We start from the raw sequence: 21234 nt of genomic DNA on the forward strand, positions 1-21234 counted from the left end.
GAGCACTAGGAACAATCCCGAAAAACCTTGAGAAAAGAATGGGAGAAATTGAAATCAGGTGAATGGCTGGAAAGATACAACGAATAACAATAATGAAAACAGCTGAAATATTAAGGAAAACTCTTGAATGCGGAGACACATGCGCGGGCAAGGCAAACTGCTGAAGAGGAAAAACATAAGAAGCGTTATATGGAACCAAGAACATTGAAGCTGCATATCAATGTTATCTATCTCCTCCCCATCCCTTCCATTGCCCCATCACCGTACCCCAAAAAGGTGATGCCAAATAGTTGAGAAGGGTCAAGGAGGATGGAAAGACAGAAGAGAGAGTGCTGACCAGACCTGCGCTGGACTAGTGCGAAGAGAACTAGGACCTTGGGAAGGCTTATTGCCACTCAAATTCTAGTAGAGACCACTGGCCACTGCCAGCGAGAAATCAATGGTAAGCAGCTGTTGAGGTAACGCAAATTCATTTGCAAATGTTGTCGAAAGAGGTGAAGAGTACTGGAAATATGGCGAGACTTGTCACTAAGCTTCCATGGAACACCACATGTTGTTTTCAAGGAGAGATCTTTGATGACCTGTGTGCAAGCTCTTTGTGAGCCAATAATAATAATAATAATAATAATAATAATAATAATAATAATAATAACATCAAAATACATAATGACTGATCACGTAATATTATTTCATTAATGTTATGCAATCTGATTTATTAAAAACTAAATGCATTTTTAAATAGAGATAAATTGGCCTAAATTATTTTAAAATTAACTGTTTACGACATGTATTTAAAATAAAATTGTGTTTTTGCTTACACTTGATAATAATTTGTTTAATTTTTAGTTCATAAAATTTTGTTGGAATTTTTTTTTTGTACCAATAATAGTGCATCCCCCCTGTTTGTATTTATTATTTATATTCTGGTTCTTGTATTTGATTTTTTGTATTTCGTATCCTTTATGATTCTTGGTTTTGTATATTTTGGCTTTGTATGAAACTCCCTTTAATTTGAAGAAAAGGGAAATGCTAGCTCCTTGATGACGTCATGAGCCCAGCGCGAATTTCGGCCTCTTTTTGGTTCCAGTGGCGTGGATATTGGACATGTTTCATTGCCCGGCACAGACAAGGAATTTTGGAGCCTCCTTCAAAGAAGAAAACCCAGCAAGAATCCCCCGGATATACGACAAGGCATGCTTCTGAAAACTATCTATGTGGCTACAGTCTGCACGTATTTGGAAGGAGTGGAACTTTTTAAAAAACTTTTATTTTGCGTGGCTACGGTTTGCACATAAATAAAAGGAGAGAAAATTCAAAAAGGACTTTAAACGAGAAAAAAAAAGAAAAGGGCACGTGCCTGACTGGCCTTCAATTTTTGAGTACGCTCCTAAAATTTATTACATATGAGAGTGTGATTACGAACTACTATTTTGAATACTATTATTGTATTCGTTCATGGATACGACATCTTCATTATAAGAACCAGTGTTATTTTTTTCATTCTATGTTACCTTGGCATTCTTTGAATTTAATGCTCGCAAAGGGAAAAATTTGCAACTAATTTTATTGTGAATAAAATCTCTTCTTTGTTTTAAAACAAGACCATTATATTTTATTCTTTACCCCCCCACCTTTTTATTTCATGCTTTTATTTTTTTTTCATGCTAGTTACTTTCGCGTCGAATTTATCTGGAAACAAGATAAATTTCCAACACTTTTAATAGTTTATCAATATAAATGCTTTATGTGGAATAATCACATTGACACCCCAATTCCCGTTAGATCACCGAAATTAAGCGACGTTGAGGCTGGCCTATACTAAAATGGGTGACCATTTGGTAATAGCAGTTGTTGTACGTGCTCGGAGCCTGATGGGTGAACTTGTCCAGAAATATTTTAATTCATAATCTTATTCTTTTTAAAAAAAATTTTTATTACATTTTCACCCCAAACAAGGCACATTGCCACTTTGGTGTAGGGGGCTACTATCAGGGGCAACAATTACTGGGGTACTATGTTGGGATTTGGGCAGCAAGATGTCAGTTCACATTACACTTGAACTTCTGCATGTCAGTACAGTTGGGGAGGCAGGGACCTGGAATGGTATTCCAAAGTCTAGCGGTTCTGGGGAAGAAACTACTGGAATAGAAAGATCTTTTACATCTAGGGATCTCTACTGTGTAGGGGTGGGATTTAACTGCCTATCGGGTTCGTCGAGGGTGTCTACGTTGTGGGAGCACAAGTGTCTGCAGTTCGCCAGAGCATTCACCATTAAAATACTTGTAGAACAGGCAGAGGGATGCAACATTTCATCAATGGGACAGAGGCTGAAGCTTAGATGCCAGTTCAGAGCCTATCAGATTGGCGACTCTCTTTTGAACTTTGTCTAGGAGCGAGAGACTAGTAGCAGATGCACCAGCCCAAATGTGACAGCAATACTCTATACATGAGCGAATGGTGGATACTTTCGGGTGTTAGTAGTTTTCTAGCATGGTAGAGAGAGCCTACCTTCTTCGCAGCGGCCCTGGCAATGCTTTCAATGTAATTGTTCCAACTCATGTTTCCTGTGAACGTTAAGCCAAGCAGTTTGAAAGATGTACTCTAAGATAAAGAGTCACCGGCCATTGTTATTGGTGGCAGAGAAGGTTTCTTGTAATTATTCAAGGAAACAAGTTTAGTCTTGGCAGCATTGAATGTGACCATCCATTTTTGTCCCCATTCCACTACAGATTGGAGGTCATCCTCTAATGTTTTTGCCATTTCTTTAGATATATGTTCATTTGTTTTCCTGTCATGCCTGTTATAGAGTGTGGTGTCATTAACATGTATACCCATCTCAAAGAAATATTAGGAATATTAGGATAGACCCCTGAGGCACTCCCGCATTTATATCATATTGTTTAGATGTACGACCGTTGAGGACAACCTGGATTTTTCTCTTATCTAAGAAGGATTTAATTATGTTAAGTATTCTACCAGTGATACCGTATGATCTAATTTTCCTGAGGAGACCTTCATGCCATACCCTGTCAAAAGCCTTAGATATATTTAGAGCTGCCTAAAGTCGAGAGGCATAAGTTAGGCACACTTGACAGTCAGGCTGACGGGCGATCACTCTTTTTATTAACCAACATTTTCGATAGTTATAATTGTTATGGTATCCACTTTACGGATTATAGTGAAATATTCATTGTAAACAAAATATATTCATAAAAAATATTTTGCCCGGTCGCAAAATACGCATAAATATTATATTTTAATTAATGCAGAATTCTTATTTATTATAACTAGAAACACCGTAGGTATTAAACATAACCTTAAATTCTTCGAAAAAAAAAACAAACAAAAAACTGAAGCAAAAAAAAATAACCGGAATGGGCATAGAGAACTCGCTTGTAGCGTGTGCATTTCAGGGTTAGCCTGGCAGGACCATACACATCTACTTCCTGTATCGAATTCAACTTCAATCATCACCAACGCTCGCAATAGTAACACAATAACCTCGTGACTGTAAACGACACTTTTATTCTTTTCAACACAACAGGATTTCATTTTATATTCCTCGTTGAGAAACGACGACTTTAATGCACACAAGTCGTCCGAATCGCATTTTAACACGTTCATTTGACGACGATAGTTAAGGAAATCCAACGTATCCCACTGGGAATAACAAACAAACAAACAAACAAACAAAAAGACAAAAAAGTCCGACTCACTTCATCATATCTTCAACCTTCGCAGTTTGACATGACTCATTCAATTCTCTCTTTCAATTTTCCAGGTTCGACGCAAATCATTTAAAATTTCCCATTTCATCTCGGTCGCATCGGCCCCATATTTAAAGTCGAAATAGCTTCTGATAAAAAAAAAAACCTGGACTGGATTCATGGTAACATTTTCCGCTCTAACACATTCAGTCCGGTTCTCGAGAACTCAACGCGACTCGACTCGTTTTCGACCTCTTCACTGCCGGCCTCATATTGTCTCATTCATGCAAATCAAGACGCGATCGAACCTGCTGATTTGTAGCCTTTCTGTGTCCCGTTGGTCGGGTTTCAAGTTCGCACAGGCCATCCTTAGCAGTCCGCCTCCATGACTGCAGTCACACCAAAATTTTCCCTACACTTCCACCCAGGCATCATCTATTCCTTAGTTCTCCATGGAGTCACCAAGCGCTCTGAAGGCAGACATGATGGCATGCAGCTCACCCAATCTGCGAACAACCATTTGTTTCAAGTCAGATCTGGCATCTAAGAGCTGCACCACCTTCTCATATATAGAGCCATGTCAAAGGTAATGACTGTGGGGCGATCTTCCTCAACTGCCAACTTCCTCGGCTGATTTGCTTGTATGATCACAGTCAGTAGAGTTGACTACTCATGTGCCATCTCTAAGAATAGTAGCAAGGCTCCAAGCAATGAGTTGTATCCTGCCCAGCTTGGAATCTCGCTGAAAGTTCATCGGGATTTCATTCTGGATAAAGCAGATGCAATAACCCATTCAAGTTGTGTCAGCTGATAGGATCCTGAGATCCCCTGGCTGATGGCAGACTATTTTGACCTCTTGATAGGCTGTGGTTTTGGCTTGTCATAGTGAAGCATGTCTACATAGTAGAGTATGACTGATAGACTCTTTGCATCACCTATGATCATAGGTTCTGCAACAGGTTTGGTACATAGAGGCCTTGATATGCTCTGGTGTTTTCTACGACAGCATTTGCCAGAGCAGTTTCCATGAGAAGGGCACGCCAATGTGAAACAGCATAGCCATGAACATTGAGAAGATCCATCAGCTTCTTGTTGCATGTGTCATGGTGGGGAGTCAGTGCCAGTCCCAGAACTTGAGGGTTCTCTCGTGCACGGGGTGGCTGGAATGATAATGATTCACTGCTTGGCTTGTATTTTACCTGTTTAATGGATTTTAACCCATACATGATATTTTGGTTCAATGTCAATGTTGCTCAGTCAACAACTTTGGTTCTCTTTATAATTTCCAGTTTTTCAGCAGGTCCAACCATTATCCAATAGATTAAGGTGTATAATTCAGCTGAAACATCGTCATTGGGCTCTGTGAAGGTTGCAATGTTGTTTCGTATCACCTATGCTACTTTGTAGATTATCTTCACGCTGTTCTCCTCCTCCTTACCAGTTGTCATTGTAATATAAACCATATCCTCTCTACATGCATCTGAATGCAGGAACATGGCTTTCAAAAACTTCTGAACCAAGCATATTGACATAAGTGATTTCAATGTCATCTATCCCAAGATATACTTTGCTTTTTGTTCCCGCATTAATAAGATTTATAAACACAAGCAGACTCGACCTTTTTAGAAAGGTTTCCTCGGCAGATTTGCTAGTGTTAGTATCTCAAAAAGCATTGAACACATTTTTGGTCCAGCAAGCTTTGTGGTATAGGACATCAACCGCATGTGCATCACCTGGTGATATGCAGGTGTTCAGCCTAGACTTCAGTGTATGATTATAGGACTTTTCCACAGCATCTTTGCGATTTTTATCTGCATTCTCAGTCCTGACCTGGTACAGTTGTTGGCCATCATCCTGTTGACAAAAGAAGCACTCTTCCTTATCCAGTGGACTTGTATTAGATCGTGTGAATGGCAATGCAGAACTAGATGTAGACAGGCCTGGAACAACCTTTTCTATGCTTCCTCTTTTCTGTCCAGGCTTTTTGGCAGTGTAGTATCCTGTAGCTTAAGCATGTGCATTGCGATCTCTTACACGTTGTATTTCGACCTTGTTAGATGCGCTTGAATGACAGGAGTGATGCCAGACTTTCTTCTCTTCACGCATTGTTTCTGGTGTGCAGTTCTGTAGTCGCCGTTGGACTTGAACATATTCCCATTCATTCAAACTGGCCCTCTCTAGAATTATCTGCAGTACGAGCCCATAGGACTGTAATTGAGGATGTTGCACCAGGACTCATTTCTTTTTACCACCAGACTGGCAGAGAATGTACTGCTTCCTGGACTCCTTGGTTTAACATGCATCCTCTCTACCTTATTACTCATCACTCACGCTTCACCTACAAACACAGAGGGCATTACAGTAATGTTAGCTTAATTAGCAGTAGTTATTAATATGCAAGTATGTTGTTGAAGTATATAACATATTTTTTTTAGATAAAAATGAAGATAATACTTACTACACATGTATCAGATGCTATGTAAAACAATTTTCTTGAGGGATCGCACTTAGTATGTTGTGTGGTCCACAAAAATATCAGATGAATATCAGAACTTTAAGAAAAAAAGTCATGAATGACACATGCACTATAGTAATGTCAGCCAGATTAGTTAGCAATAGTCATAAATGTGCAAATATTTAACTTATTTTCTGATGTAAAATTAAAGATAATATTTACTATACATGTATCGGAATCTCTGTAAAACAATGTCAGTAGACAGGTATTTAGAGGCCGAGTTATTACACAACGTATATTTTACGGCTGCCATTTCATAAATTCCAATACGGCCAGCATATATACATATGGGCAAATACAAACATTGATCTCTGATTCCTTCAACAATAACCTTCCCAAAAATATATAGTTTTGCAAATTTTCAAAAACTTCCCACAAAAGTTAAAATCAAGACATAAGGATCCTGATTAAAAGTTTGCAAAATCATAAAATAGAAAAAAAATCTCTTACTTATTGTAAAGGAACCGTTCCTAAAAAACACAATTGAATTAAAAAATAGAATAGAAAATACGTTATTTTATAGCGGCATATTTGATTTATTAGCATATATATATATATATATATATATATATATATATATATATATATATATATAGGTTAATAATTTACTCGAAACGTACTCGGTTTGTATATACCAACTGCAACAGATTAAAAAAAATATGTCATGAATAAAGTTATTTCTAATGAACAAGATCTTTTTTGATACAAATTTTGTAAATTTAGAAAAAAGCCCAAGCTCAATGGATATCTTTTTATTGGGCCATTTGACATTGCCATAGCGAAAAATAATGTTGTCGCCAAAGGATTGCCGGAGAAGCACAGTGGTATTTCTCGCCGTATGTGTCGTTGCCCCATCCTGTTGGAATTATACTTATCTATAATTAATTTTAAAAATATTATCTGTAAAATATCTGAAATAGAGAAAAATTAATCATTAATGGTAAATTGACAAAGACGTTCAACCCTTCAGTGACTTTTTTGGACACCCTATGTACTACACTATCTATCTATCTATCTATCTATCTATCGATATATATATATATATATATATATATATATATATATATATATATATATATATATATATATATATGATTACTTAATTTAATCACATAAATTAATATACGAAAGTATAAATTTATGCATAAACTTTAAGTATTTACTTCAACAGTGCTCAATACGTAGGTGGAGCTAGGTAGTCAGAAAACTTGATGAATCCTAGCGTGGATGAAACGCGGAATATATTAATTATATATATATATATATATATATATATATATATATATATATATATATATATATATATATATATATATATATAGTCATCCACATACAGTACTGTTTCGCTGTTTCACAGCTCATCATATATATATATATATATATATATATATATATATATAACGTGACAGACAAACACACTGACAACAACAACAACAACAACAACAACCACCTCAACAACAACAACAAACAACAATAACAACAACAACAACGCTCATCGAAACTCAAGGACGCTTCCAATAAACAAACAAATAAATGGGGGAGAAATGAAAAGAGTCACAGCTACGTTGGCTTTTATGATTGGTATCCTGTTAATGAATTCCTTCATTTTAATGCTTGAATAACATTAAGTAAAAAAAAAAAAAAAAATACATGAACGATTGTCTACTTGTGCCATTCTTTTTTTTTTTTTCCTGTCATTCGTTCGTTTTCCGTTTTTTTGTTCTTTTGATACGCTCTCACGGAATAAAACAATGAATTACCATTTCTAGTTTTGCATCAAAAAGAATAAAGTTCTCACTTATTCCCATTTCTCAACTTGCCAGTCGTGACCTGTAAACTCGATGGCTATTTCTGTCATCTATCAACTATAAAACGATTGTTCTCGCATTCATATCTCACAGTGACCATTCTTCTCGTTCAACTGTCGTATTTGGTGGCTTCTGCGCTCCCAATTTTCTTCGACATGAATATCCTTCTGACTTTATCGCTGTGCGTGGTGATTGCAGGCTTCGCCGAGAAAGGTAAGTGACGCAAATGTTTCATATATATATTTCTTCCCCCCTGTCTACTGATACTACTAAAATTATACTGATACTGAAATTACTAAAATTAAGGAAATCCTGGTCAATAATAGCCAACCAGAATTCTTAATTGATAAATGTATTAAATCAACCAATTTAATAAATATATAACCTTTGGCCCTTCAAAGTGTCCTGTATATCTTGTTGCCATGGATTGGAGAAAAATGTGTTCCTTTCATTAATCAACTTAAACAGACTATCAACAATTGTTTTCCGTCTGTTCTACCTCGGGTTATTTACAATACGAAACCTACATTTTCTTCTTTCAAAAAGGATGGTTTGCCTCGCACTAAACTTAGTAATATTATATATGAATTCCAATGTCAGTATGGTGCTGTCTACGTCTGACGAACCAGCGTTTACTTTCAAACAAGTATTGGACAACACATACCTTCAGGTTTTCGTAATGAAAATAGAAATTCTCCTCAACCTTACCCACAATAATTTAGATTCCTCAATTGGACAACATTTATTGGTTAATCAAGAATGCGGGTTGATATGCGAGGACAACTTCTTTTCAATTTTCGAGGCCAATCGAGTAGTCATCTGAAAAATCTTGAATCTGTCTCCATTGCGAAACTCAAGCCCTCTCTCTGCAGACAGAAGAGGTTCGTTAATACCCTGGACCTCTTGGGTGATTCGTAGAGAAATACTATAGTTATGACCCCCCCCTTATACTTTTATGCGGGATATCATTCCTAACTCTGGTTATTTTACGAGTTTTTTTTTTTCTTTTAAATAATATTCCACATTTTATTCATTTTTTTCTCTTCTCCTTTTCCTTCCTCCCTGTACATATTTTTTACGGTAATTGTAAATATGCCGTTCTCATTTTCACCTTATTTTTAATTCCTTCTCCCAATTTTTTAAAAAGTCATAATGCCATCGTTTGCCCTCGATGAGGATGTCGAAAAACGTCTCGGGTCTAAAAGAACTCTCGTCTCCGTCATATATGAATTTTGTACCCCAAATATATACATATATATATATATATATATATATATCTAATTATTTTTTTACGATAATAATTAAATACCTACAGACACTAGTGTTTCATCCTTTCGGGATTCTTCAGTGCAGGGTGTCACAATTACTACCAGTCGAACGATTCGAACCCCGCGACACGAGACATCTCTGGCTCGATTAGCGGAGGCCGTATCCATTCGGCTACCATTAATCGTGTGAAATAGCGTTGAATTTTAAACATTTTAATTTAAATGTTCATTACGTCAGACAGACAGTGATCAAATCGTTATACGACGATCTACGCATAAGAGCTAAATTGACCGACTTTTATTCAACAGAAAGTGCTCAACGATAAGAAACGTATTTCTTAAAGGGGCTGTCATAATTATTTTTTTACTATAATAATTAAATACCTACAGACACTAGTGTTTCATCCTTTCGGGATTCTTCAGTGCAGGGTGTCACAATTACTACCAGTCGAACGATTCGAACCCCGCGACACGAGACATCTCTGGCTCGATTAGCGGAGGCCGTATCCATTCGGCTACCATTAATCGTGTGAAATAGCGTTGAATTTTAAACATTTTAATTTAGAGAGATAGAGAGAGAGAGATAGAGAGAGAGAGAGAGAGAGAAAGCAAGAGCACGAAGCAAGCAACAAACGTTGATTGACTCAGATTCTTTTATAATAATATATATCTTGCATTCCTTTTCATTTTATCTCTAAATGCAGCTCACATCTGCCAACTTGTAAACTGTTTACCATTACTCGAGCAGAGAAAAGATTTGTGAATCCAGCTTAGTTTTTGTTTGTTCAAAAAGAACTATTCGTTCAAATACAAGTGTCCAAAAACATGCCAAATTATTTGAAATATACAATGCAAACGTTGGAGGCTTCTGGGGAAGGGATGAGAGTAGGAGACTCTTATTATTTTATTCTCATAAAATATTATGTTTTGCAATGTTGCCGTGATCAAGTATATTTTCAAATATTGTATTAGTATTTTAATTTCTCCAATTCAATCATTCTGTGGAAATCTTGAAATAAAGACGAATGAACATATAACTTGGTTTGTTGCTTTTTCATCCCTACATCTCGTTGGAATGTTTTTTCTTTATTCTCATTACACACACACACACACACACACACACACACACACACACACACACACACACACACACACACACACACACACACATATGAGAATATGTGTGTGAGGACACTTCTCAACCTATATACTCAACGAATTTTTACCTACAGATTTAAAATTTGATACTCAAATAGTATCTTTCCTCCGACTCAAAAGTTTGAAATTCCTTCCCTGTTTCCTGTTTCCCTGATTGTGTGGACGTGCATAAATTTAAATATAATGTGAACAGATATTTCACTATTCAACTCCCCACAACGCCCTGTTAGACATTATCTCAAATAGTAGTCCTTTACAACCACATTGCAATACGCTTTTTGGGGGGTGGAAGAGGGTGATAAAGAATAAAAGAAACATAATTTCTGATGAAGTCTTTAGAATGATAAAGACGAAATATTGAACCCTCAAATGATTTAATTCAAATCGTAAAATTATGGAAATAAATTATTTTTTTTCCCCATTTTTAAATACATTTCAATGTAGAATACAAAACATATTTTAAAGAAAATTAACATTTTATTCATCGTCAAAATATTACTCTAAGAACACGTTTATTTTATTTTACTGTATAAAATGGCACATTATCGACGACATTTAAATATTTATTAAAATATCATAGACTCCTTTATAATTAAAAAATAGAAATAAAATGTAACACTCAAGAACAACACCAACAAATAGCAATAAATTTGAACCACATATAGTGCTCAACAATGTGTAATTAAAGTCCATATTTATTTATTTTTTTTTTTTTTATGGAATGTCCAGAAATATTTAGTACATATTTAATGAAGACAGTTCAAAATAAATCCTGTGTCAAGATAAAAGAAAAGCATTCGGAAGAAAATTGTTCATGGTTACTTGGTAAGGCTGAAATTCTGTCTACATGCATTAATTCCGGGGTGCGTGAAATCCATGTTAAAACCTTTTTACATCTTACGATGGAGCTGAGAGCAAAGAAAGAAAGTCGCTGATTTGTTTTTCCCGCGAAACGATATCTATAGATGAGATTACAACTTTCTCGGAAGTTCTGGCCTGTTTATGGTATCCATACGCGCAAAGACAAAAAATAGCCCACATAGTATTCACACGGACTGGAGACGGGAACACTACAATATTTGTTTTATATAGGCGAAGTGGTGTTTGCCTTAGAATTGACGCCTTGAAAATAATTTTGATGAAGTTATCTCTGTGTTCAGAAATAGTGGATTCGTCTGTGTAGAATAACAATTCACTACAACTGCAATAATTTAATGGAAGAATATCTTTTTTTTTGTGTGTGTGTGTGTGTTCGTTGGATTTTTCGTCTTCATCTTGAGTGTTATTTTCACGTTTCGGTCGGTGTAACCTCCGACCTTCTTCTGGTGCATCTTGTTAAAATCGGAGGAGATTTCTGCCGAACTTAAGAATCTTTCTGTTGAACTCGGGAATCTGAACAGAATTTCGAACGGAATACTTTATTTAATCCATGGTGGTAGCATGTTCTTGTTCCGTCAGCTACGGCGCAATATCTTTCTTGTCTTAAGTCAAACTGTTTTTTTAATGCGCATCGTTTTCTGTCTGAACTGAATACGGTTTCTTCTTCTTCTTTCTTTACAGTGTCAGCAATCTATCCTCCGCTGCCTTCATATGCCGCAATTATCCGTCCAGGTAAGTAAATATAAAACAAACGTAATAATGCACAGCTGATGTTTATTTTACGAAACATAGGTTAATAATAATCAATTAAAATATTATCGTTAATAAATAATTAAAAAAAAATCGTATTATTTGGATTCTTCAGATTACTATACTCATTTTGACTGTTATTTGCACAACGCTTTCGGTCGATGTAACCTCCGACCTAACACTTTTTTTGTGGGGGGGGGAAATATCCTAATTTCTCCTAAAAATACAAGAAAACAACAACTCTTACTTGAAAGGCTGAAAAGAAAGAAACATACAAAAAAAAAAAAAAAAAAAAAAACAACAACAAAAACCCAGAACATAGTTCTTTTAAATCTTTGTTTCAAGTTCCATCTTCCTTTACAAAAAGGGTTTTTTCCTCGAATGGGAACCCCAACAAATATGCCCCTTTGATTTTAAATAGAAAAAAAGGGGGGTAAAATATGTTTCCTTTGTAAAGACTCAAATACCCTTAAATTTAAAGGAGATTAATCGAAACCAAAAAGCCGTTTTAGTGACTACATTAAGCTTTAGGGGTACAAATAAAATAATTTTACGTCTGTATTCCCAGACAGAGTCCAGAACGCCGTGTATTCCCTACACAGGATAAATGCTGATATTAATTTTTTTGTCTCCTTTGAAGAGAAGGGAATCTCGGTAGAAAAGTCTTCCTTAGTAGTAGTAGTAGTAGTAGTAGTAGTAGTAGTAGGTGTTGTTGTTGTTGTTGTTGTTGTTGTTGTTGTTGTTCTTCTTCTTCTTCTTCTTCTTCTTCTTCTTCTTCTTCTTCTTCTTCTTCTTCTTCTTCTTTGCTCCTGCGTTTTCTTCTTCCGCCCGAATTAAAATTCCTTTTCTCTGGAAAGGTCGTCAGGCTTCTTCTTCATCCGTAACCTTTCCTCGAAAGGGGAACGAAGAAATAAAATTAATGTTGACGAGTCTCTCTGTCAACAGTTTGGAAAAGGGAGAAATAAAAATGTTAACAGGCTTTGTCCACACTTTTTCTTTTCAATAAATGGTGTATTTCAGAACAGGAATTTCAAACCGCTTCAATAAGGGCTCTCTACCCTTAATAAAGTGGTCCAATAAGTTTACGTTGTATGGTCTCCAATTCGACGGAGTCTCGAAAATTAGTCTTGCTCTCAAGAAATCTTAACTGGAACTGATTTGAAGAGCGCGATATAAAAAAAAATGGATTTCTGGGACTGTTACCAGATCAGCCAATTACTAACAAGCTTCTTCCATTTCTCAAAGATCAACACACGGCAACTATTCTGCGAGCGAAAGGAAGAGAGAGAGAGAGAGAGAGAGAGAGAGAGCGAGAGAGAGAGACGCACACACACACACACACACCCACACACAATCGCCCACAAAAAGGCCATTCAGTTTACACGACTGCTGGACGAAACGGGACCAAGAGAGAAGGGAAGGGATAACATGAAAGCCTCAGGCTAACCAAGACTGCTAACCTCCCATCTTCCTTTACACTGCTGAAGGCGACTATATTGATAAAAAAATAAAATTCCAACGTAAGTTACAAAGATTATCCTTGTAACTGAGAAGGAACGGCAGAGCGTGTCGGTTACATAAACTATGATGTAAGTTGCCCAAGATGGTGTTTTTCTAAGTTTTTTTTAGATAAACATCTGATGAGTACGTGACTAAATATGCAGCAATACCATAATTTTGCAATCTTGTTAATCGCAATGCGAAGCTATTCTAATGGATACCTTTTGAAAAGTAATAAATAACCAACTGAGAAAACTTAATATTTGGAACTTGGAGAATTATTATACTCTCTCTCTCTCTCTCTCTCTCTCTCTCTCTCTCTCTCTCTCTCTCTCTATATATATATATATATATATATATATATATATATATATATATATATTATTGAAGTTAATGAGTTCTTATTCTTCTGATTAGTCAGGACGGACAATATTCAAAAATTGATATAATATTTAATTAATATGTACAAAAAGTACACCATTTTACAAACTAATTTTTATACTGAAGACGGATTTATATACATTTTTATGACAGCATAATTTCTATATATATTATTTATTTTAAGGAAATCTACTTTCAATGAGTAACCTCATTTACTTATTACATTAAAGAAAATTTATTACATATTCGTTATTGTTGTTCATACATGTTATTCTATTTAGAAATAGTTAAAGTTGATATTTTTAATTTATTTTTAATTTAATTTATATTTAATCTATTTTTAATTATTAATAACTGACAACAGTTGTGTTTAAAACCGGAGATAAGCTTATTTATTTAAGCTATGAGAGTTATTTATTCTTTAAGTTATGAGAGTTAGTTCGCGCTGTATTTTCATAAACCGATATGGATGTATTTTTTTTTTTAATTGGAATTCATTGAGATGAGTATCATTTATTAATTTTATTTATTGCGAACTGTTATCCTCATCTTTTCTTAGCTGTTTCACGACGTTTCGGCCAACTATTCCTCTGGCCATTCGTCAGGTGGTAACCGCGACGGATAGGAACTCTGAATCTCCTGACCGCATTCACTGCAATTACTGCCTTCCGTAGTTGTTGTCGTCTCACCACTTGGCCAAGTAAGCCTCTGCCCGGCTTTGGGTAGGATTGAAACCGCTATCTTCAGACAATTCTCATCTGGAACCGTATAGATTCAACGTCTCTATCAACTGCGCCACGGGCCCCGAGCATCACTAACAAGACAAAATCTTGATTCATCTGACAAGAAAACATTCCTGAACCACTCTGTATCTTTCTTGCCATAACATGAGAACAATCTCTTTCTATCATTGATGCCCTTCTTAGATAAAAATGGCTTCTTTGCACACCTTTTAGAGGAAAATCCCTTTTTTTTTTCATTCGTCTAGATATTGTATATCTAGAAAGAGAATTTTCAGCCCCTGTTTTGAATTAGTTGCTATGGTCAACATAAGTTTTCTTTCGATACTTCAATATATAAAAGCCAAGTACGTCCAAGGATGGAATACTGTTGCCATATCTGGGCAGGAGCTGCTAAAAACAGCCTATCCTACCTTGACAGAGTACAAAATAGACTTCGTGGCTTAGTGGGGGATGCCCTTTTCTCTATCCTGCAACCTCTCTCCCACAGAAGAGACGTTGCGAGCCTATCCTTGTTTTATCGTTATTTCCATGGCAGGTGCTCGTGTGAACTCCAATCTCTGGTCCCCCCCTCGCCAATCTTTCACGAAAAACACTCGTCTAGCTGAATCCACTGTGAAAAATTTCCCCCACTCTATATCTGTGCCTAAATCAAAACGCGGATTCCATGAACAAAGCTTCTTTCTTAGAATTGCACACCTGTGGAACTCTGTTCCGTCTGCCTGCTTCCCACCGGACTACAACTTGGATGTCTTCAAGTCCAATGTTAACAAATTCCTAATGAACCGCCCCCTTAAGTAAACACTTCATCAAATCTCCACACTAACGTAATGTACTTGCAATAACCCTTATCCCTGAGTGGCTTCCTGGCCTTGATAAGTGGTGATCACTGCGTAAAAATACCCCCAAAAAAAACAGTTAATTTAAGCCTGTGGTTGTCATTCAAAGTGGATGCTCTAGAGCGACCAGATCCAGATTTCCCTTTTACCAAGCGTTCGACTTCTAACCTTTAACCAATTCGCTTCACTGCAGAAAGAGATATTTTCACATTTTCTTTTCTTAAAATATAAAAAATTTGCTTGTAAGTTATTGAAGACTGCCTTAACCTTGCAATTCGGTTTTTTTTATATCCTCGCCAAGATGCTGTATTACTATTTTTAGGATTAATTTTTCCACTTATTATTATATTATATTATAATAATGATTTGCAAAATAGAAATTTCCAGTAAAAATTAACAACAATTCATGGAAAAATATTGAAAAACCGATTTCTTCTTTCTTTCACTCTTGACCTTTTTTTTTATCATGAGTATATATATATATATATATATATATATATATATATATATATATATATATATATATATATATATAAGGTTACGGTTTCTTCTCTTATGACAATATATATTATTTCTTTTGTAGAGACCTGCAAAGACAATTGCACAACATTAAAGTCTAATTATGGTAAGTGATTTTACGATATCCAAACGTTATTTACACTTATATTTCATCACGATGCACGAAGAGGACTAATTGTTACATTGGGGTCGAACATGGTTATCTGTTAGTGAAAACGGGCCTTTTGCAACACACACACACACACACATACATACATATATTCTTACGATTATAAGTAAATAAATACAATTGAGGCATATATTCTATAAATAATACTTCAAATTGTAACAGACATTAAGTTCAATAAAAGTTAATACTCACTCTCAAAACATGCATATTGTTAGTTATCATCCCCAAATAATAATTATAATTGAATGTTTGCAATTCCATTATTATTTACTCACTAGGAATGGTCACAAAGGCAGCGATCATTGGTCTTCACTGGAATTTGGGTGGCAATAAGCCTCTCCAAGATTATACTGACATTATTATTATTATTATTATTATTATTATTATTATTATTATTATTATTATTATTATTATTATTATTATTATGGATGAGTGGGTACCTATAAACACTGCAATAAGCAATTGATTTTTGCAAACCTTAAATATCTCTACGTTCGTTATATTTATATTTCTTCTTTTCCAAATCTTTTTTCATTCCATATAAGAAAAACAACTTTTAACAGTTTTGAGGAACATACTTTTGCCTCTGATGAATTGTTTAGTGGTGTCCTAAAAATCAAAGGAAGAAGTGTAGGGCGTACTTCATAATAAATGAATAAAATCTTATAAGTGTGAATCAGATACATCATCTGGATTCATAAGATAACTAATGATATATATATATATATATATATATATATATATATATATATATATATATATATATATATATATATATCATACTTTGAGGCAATTGCGCTAAATTCGGGGTTAACTGCGCCAACTAAAAAAAAAGTGCTTTTTATATGCGTGGTTGCCAAAAGAGCACTTTTAGTTAGTTGGCGCAATTACCCCAACGTACGGTATGTATGTATATATATATATATATATATATATATATATATATATATATATATATATATAAGTGAAAATGTGTGTGTGTATGTATGTATGTGTGTGTGTGTGTGTGTGTGTGTGCATTTCCCTACCAAATAACTCTGTCAATTTTCGGTCTACAGACTCGAGATTTGACATAAGGAGTATTGAGATTTGGGAAAATCTTTTTAACCAGTTTTCGGCCAGAAATTTGGCTGTCAAGGTGTCAAAGTTCAACGATTTTACGTTTGAAAACTCTACCAAACTCCGCCACCAATTTTGGGTTTAAACACTTGAAATTTTAAATGTAGGTTACTTGGACATGGATCAAACTTTTTAATTTGATTTAAGCCCAAAAAATAAATGTTAAGGGGTCAAAATCGGGGTACAAGGTTTTAAAAAAAATTGACCTCTGCGGTCTCTACGAAATTATTCAGCCAATTTCTGGTCTAAACATTTGAAATTTTACATAGAGCGTATTCAAAGATAGGGCAAGTTTTTTAATCGGTTTGGGTCGAAAATCTGAGCTGCGGAGGGGGCAAAGTTCAAAAGATTTTACCTTTGCTGTGTCTAGCAAACTACTAAGCCAATTTTCTGTCTAAACATTTGAAATTTATGCATAACGAGTATTCAGACATGCAGCAAGCTTTTTAAACAGTTTTGGGGCGAAAATTTGGCTGCCACAAGGTCAAAGTTGAAAGAGTTGACCTTTGCAGACTCTACCAAACTCCTACGCCAATTTTGAGTCTAAAGACTTGAAATTTTAAATGTAGGTATCTTAGACATGGGTAAAACTTTGTATTCTGATTTGAGACTAAAATAATAAATTTTAAAGTGTCAAAATTATGGCCAAAGTTAAAAAAAAAATTGACCTCTGTGGTCTCTATGAAATTTTCGTCTAAACATTTGAAATGTTACATAAAGTGTATTCACACGTAGGGCAAGTTATGAACAGTACATAGGGCCCAAGCAAAGCCGGGTTGAACTGGTAGTATATATATATATATATATATATATATATATATATATATATATATATATATATATGTTTACGAGAAATAATTTGCCCGTTAGACTAATTCGCAAGAAGGTAAATAAAAAATAAAAATATAATAATGAGAATGTCGTTCATCAAATTCCGTCTGTGTTTGTTTACGATATCACGTCAGCTGATATTTGGGCTTGACGATGAATGTCCTGGAAAAGTCACTTCCGATTGATATTTAGTTTTAAAATATTAAACGAAGAAATGATTTGCGGCGATTTTAAATGGTATCTTTTATTGTATCGTAAATTGAACTCTTTAATTAGAAAAAAATAAAATAAAATGGATAGGTACATCCGGGCTTAAACGGGAGATTATTTGATTTATAGTTGAATGCTCTACTACTATGATATATCTCCATATTATAATAAATTTTTTTTTTCTTTTTTAAGAAGAAAGGATTGGCTGGTGTAGCGTAAAATATCCCCCCTGTAAAAATTATTTTTTTATCTATTATAGAGAAAAGCTGTTTTTAAGATCGGATTTTTTCGATTCTTATCGGATGAATTTCTGTACAAAACATATCTAAGAACACTGCCAGACATATAAATTAGTTTTGTGTGAAATTTGCAAAAGATAAGCTTAGCCGTTTTCGAACCTATGAGAAAGGAACACGCACGCACAGACTTTTATATAGTAGTAGAGATATAAAGTTATTCGTGTCATTAAAAAATTTTTTAAAATAGTTCGATTGTGAAAAACTAGCAAATTTGCCTAATTTATATGCTATGCTCTTAACATCCTGTTGAATGGTACTAGAATTTCGAGCAGGTAAACATCTGTTAATTAAAGAAAAGAAAACTATGCAGATTGATGGTCTAGGATGTTCACCTGTCGTCGGACAAATTCACGACAGATTTAGCAAACATTTTTAAAACTTGGTCAGAGTTATTACAGTTTCTGTTTTATTTTTGTTTTAATGTTTTATCCTCTTTTTGTCTTTTTGTCATTTTTTTTTCTTTCATATTTTCTCGTTTCAGAAAGCTGTTGCAAGTTCAATGGGAAATGTAAGTATTTCATGATATTTTTACATGTAATCGCCTAAAAAATAGAATCCCGTTGGGGTAAATAAACGTGTTACTTTAAGATAACACTACATAGGAAATATACACTACATAAATTTAAAAAACTAAATCAACACATAATAATAGAAATAGAAAAAATGCTCCAAGCACGCATGTGTTAAAATAAGGTAAAATAAGATCTATTAATTTGACGCATTAACAAAAAAAAAAAAAAAAGAAGCTGAGTCACATCTGTACAAAACCAGCAAAAAGAAGAGGAAGGAAAAGTCAGCCACACGAGAAGAGAAGCCTTGCTATTGGCTAATGTAAACATAAATCCGTAGGGATGCAATAACAAAGAATCTGGTTGGAAGTGAAATAAAACATATTCCATTTCGTGCGAAGAACATTCGTTTTCGGAATGGTTTCCTGAAACATATGTTTTTCCACAAAAAAATTGATGAGGACGCACAAAATCGCCCGAAACGCCTTATGGACATTATCTTCGAGTGGCCTCGGGGCCTTGATAAGTGGTGACTCCTATGTAAAAACAAACAAACAAAACATATCAATAATTGAAATAACTGAAATTTAAAAAAAAATGAAAATATCGAGTAATAAACTAAGTATATAAGGAACAACAAGTGTTGGTGGATCCACTCCTTTAAATATACATTTTTCTCTCGTTGGACTTTACGTACTCCTTTTACACACACACACACGAGCGCGCACGCACACACACACACACACACACACACACACACAATATATATATATATATATATATATATATATATATATATATATATATATATATATATATATACATATATATCTTACTGTTGAAATCGGAATTAGGAATCTGGAAAATCGGATCATTGGGGGTATTGGAATCGGTATCAGAAATAAATATGTTCCTATTTTCCGATGCTAGAACGATTTATTTAATTGTCTTTTTATATGATGTTATTCAAAGTAAAATTTTAAAGTAAAATAAAACATTCCACTGCTAATAGTAATGATACAATAATAGATATTTCTTGATTTTAAATTGCCAATAAAACTAAAATCGATAGATCATCCTCCGTACAAGTGTATTCTTTACTTTTCAGAAAATATTTGCACATTTAACATGTGTTTTAGTGGTAATCGGGAAAAATAACTTTATAGTTAAATATTTAGAGATTTATAAAGAATCGGAATCAGTAATTGTATCAGAATCGGGAATTTAGTACGCAATCGGTAATTGTGTCGGAATCAGGAAAAATATTGGTTTGCGTTCATAGCAATAATAGTTAGAATATTGACATTAATTTCCAAAAGAGTTCGGTTATTTTTTTCAGATAATTTAACAAAACCATTCAAATTTGACGAAGAGTCCAACGGTGAAGGATTTTTCTTTGGCGTTTGACCGAACACAGACGACTTTTAGCATTTGTCGATTGATTGGAATTCTGTCTTTTTTTTCTTTTCCAAATTAATTTTTCTATTATTTACTTGTGTTTCTTTTTTGTTTTAGTCTGCAAAAATGCCTGTGAAATTCCCAAATACGAGTTCTGTAAGTATTAATAAAATACTTTCTTTGAAATTATGCAGTCTTGCTAAACCGAATATTATCGGACTTATTAAAGTAGAAAGTATTAATGAAATAATTCATAGTAATTCAAAGTGTAACCTATTTCTTTAATCAAATCCTAATTGTGTATCATTTAATTGTGAGTTCAATTCATCAGAGTTGGCTCTACGGTAATTTGGAATAGAAAGACGCTATGAAAGTCCAATTTTTTATGGTCGGCACAGAAAACTCTTGGAAAAATGTTTGGATGAATTTGCAAATCATTCGTTTATCTTTTCATTTAAAATGTAACCATATTTTCAAAGTAAACAATTTCTAAATGAAGTTCCCAAAATAGTTAATCCTTTCTTTCTGTTATTTATGTATACACTCATTTATTGATGTATTTATTTACAGACAAATGTAAGGAATTTTGCGAAGAAAACCCCAAGTGTAAGTATACTCATATTATTACATAAAAA

The 21234-nt window shown here is 34.4% G+C and overlaps 1 protein-coding gene across 1 annotated transcript in view; it reads left to right on the forward strand.

The window, feature by feature from the left end:
* Positions 1 to 7949: 7949 nt before the first annotated feature.
* Positions 7950 to 21234, forward strand: part of LOC145245721 (uncharacterized) — a 34011-nt gene continuing 20726 nt past the window's right edge. The window contains exons 1-6 of the mRNA XM_080107262.1: positions 7950 to 8243; positions 12017 to 12067; positions 16129 to 16170; positions 19174 to 19200; positions 20717 to 20755; positions 21170 to 21205. Coding sequence (XP_079963388.1) covers positions 8186 to 8243; positions 12017 to 12067; positions 16129 to 16170; positions 19174 to 19200; positions 20717 to 20755; positions 21170 to 21205 — 253 coding nt within the window. The 5' untranslated portion in view covers positions 7950 to 8185. The remainder of the gene's footprint in view (positions 8244 to 12016; positions 12068 to 16128; positions 16171 to 19173; positions 19201 to 20716; positions 20756 to 21169; positions 21206 to 21234) is intronic.

Source organism: Euprymna scolopes, chromosome 23 (assembly GCF_053919585.1).
Source record: "Euprymna scolopes isolate OS-2025 chromosome 23, ASM5391958v1, whole genome shotgun sequence".
NCBI lineage: Eukaryota > Metazoa > Mollusca > Cephalopoda > Sepiida > Sepiolidae > Euprymna > Euprymna scolopes.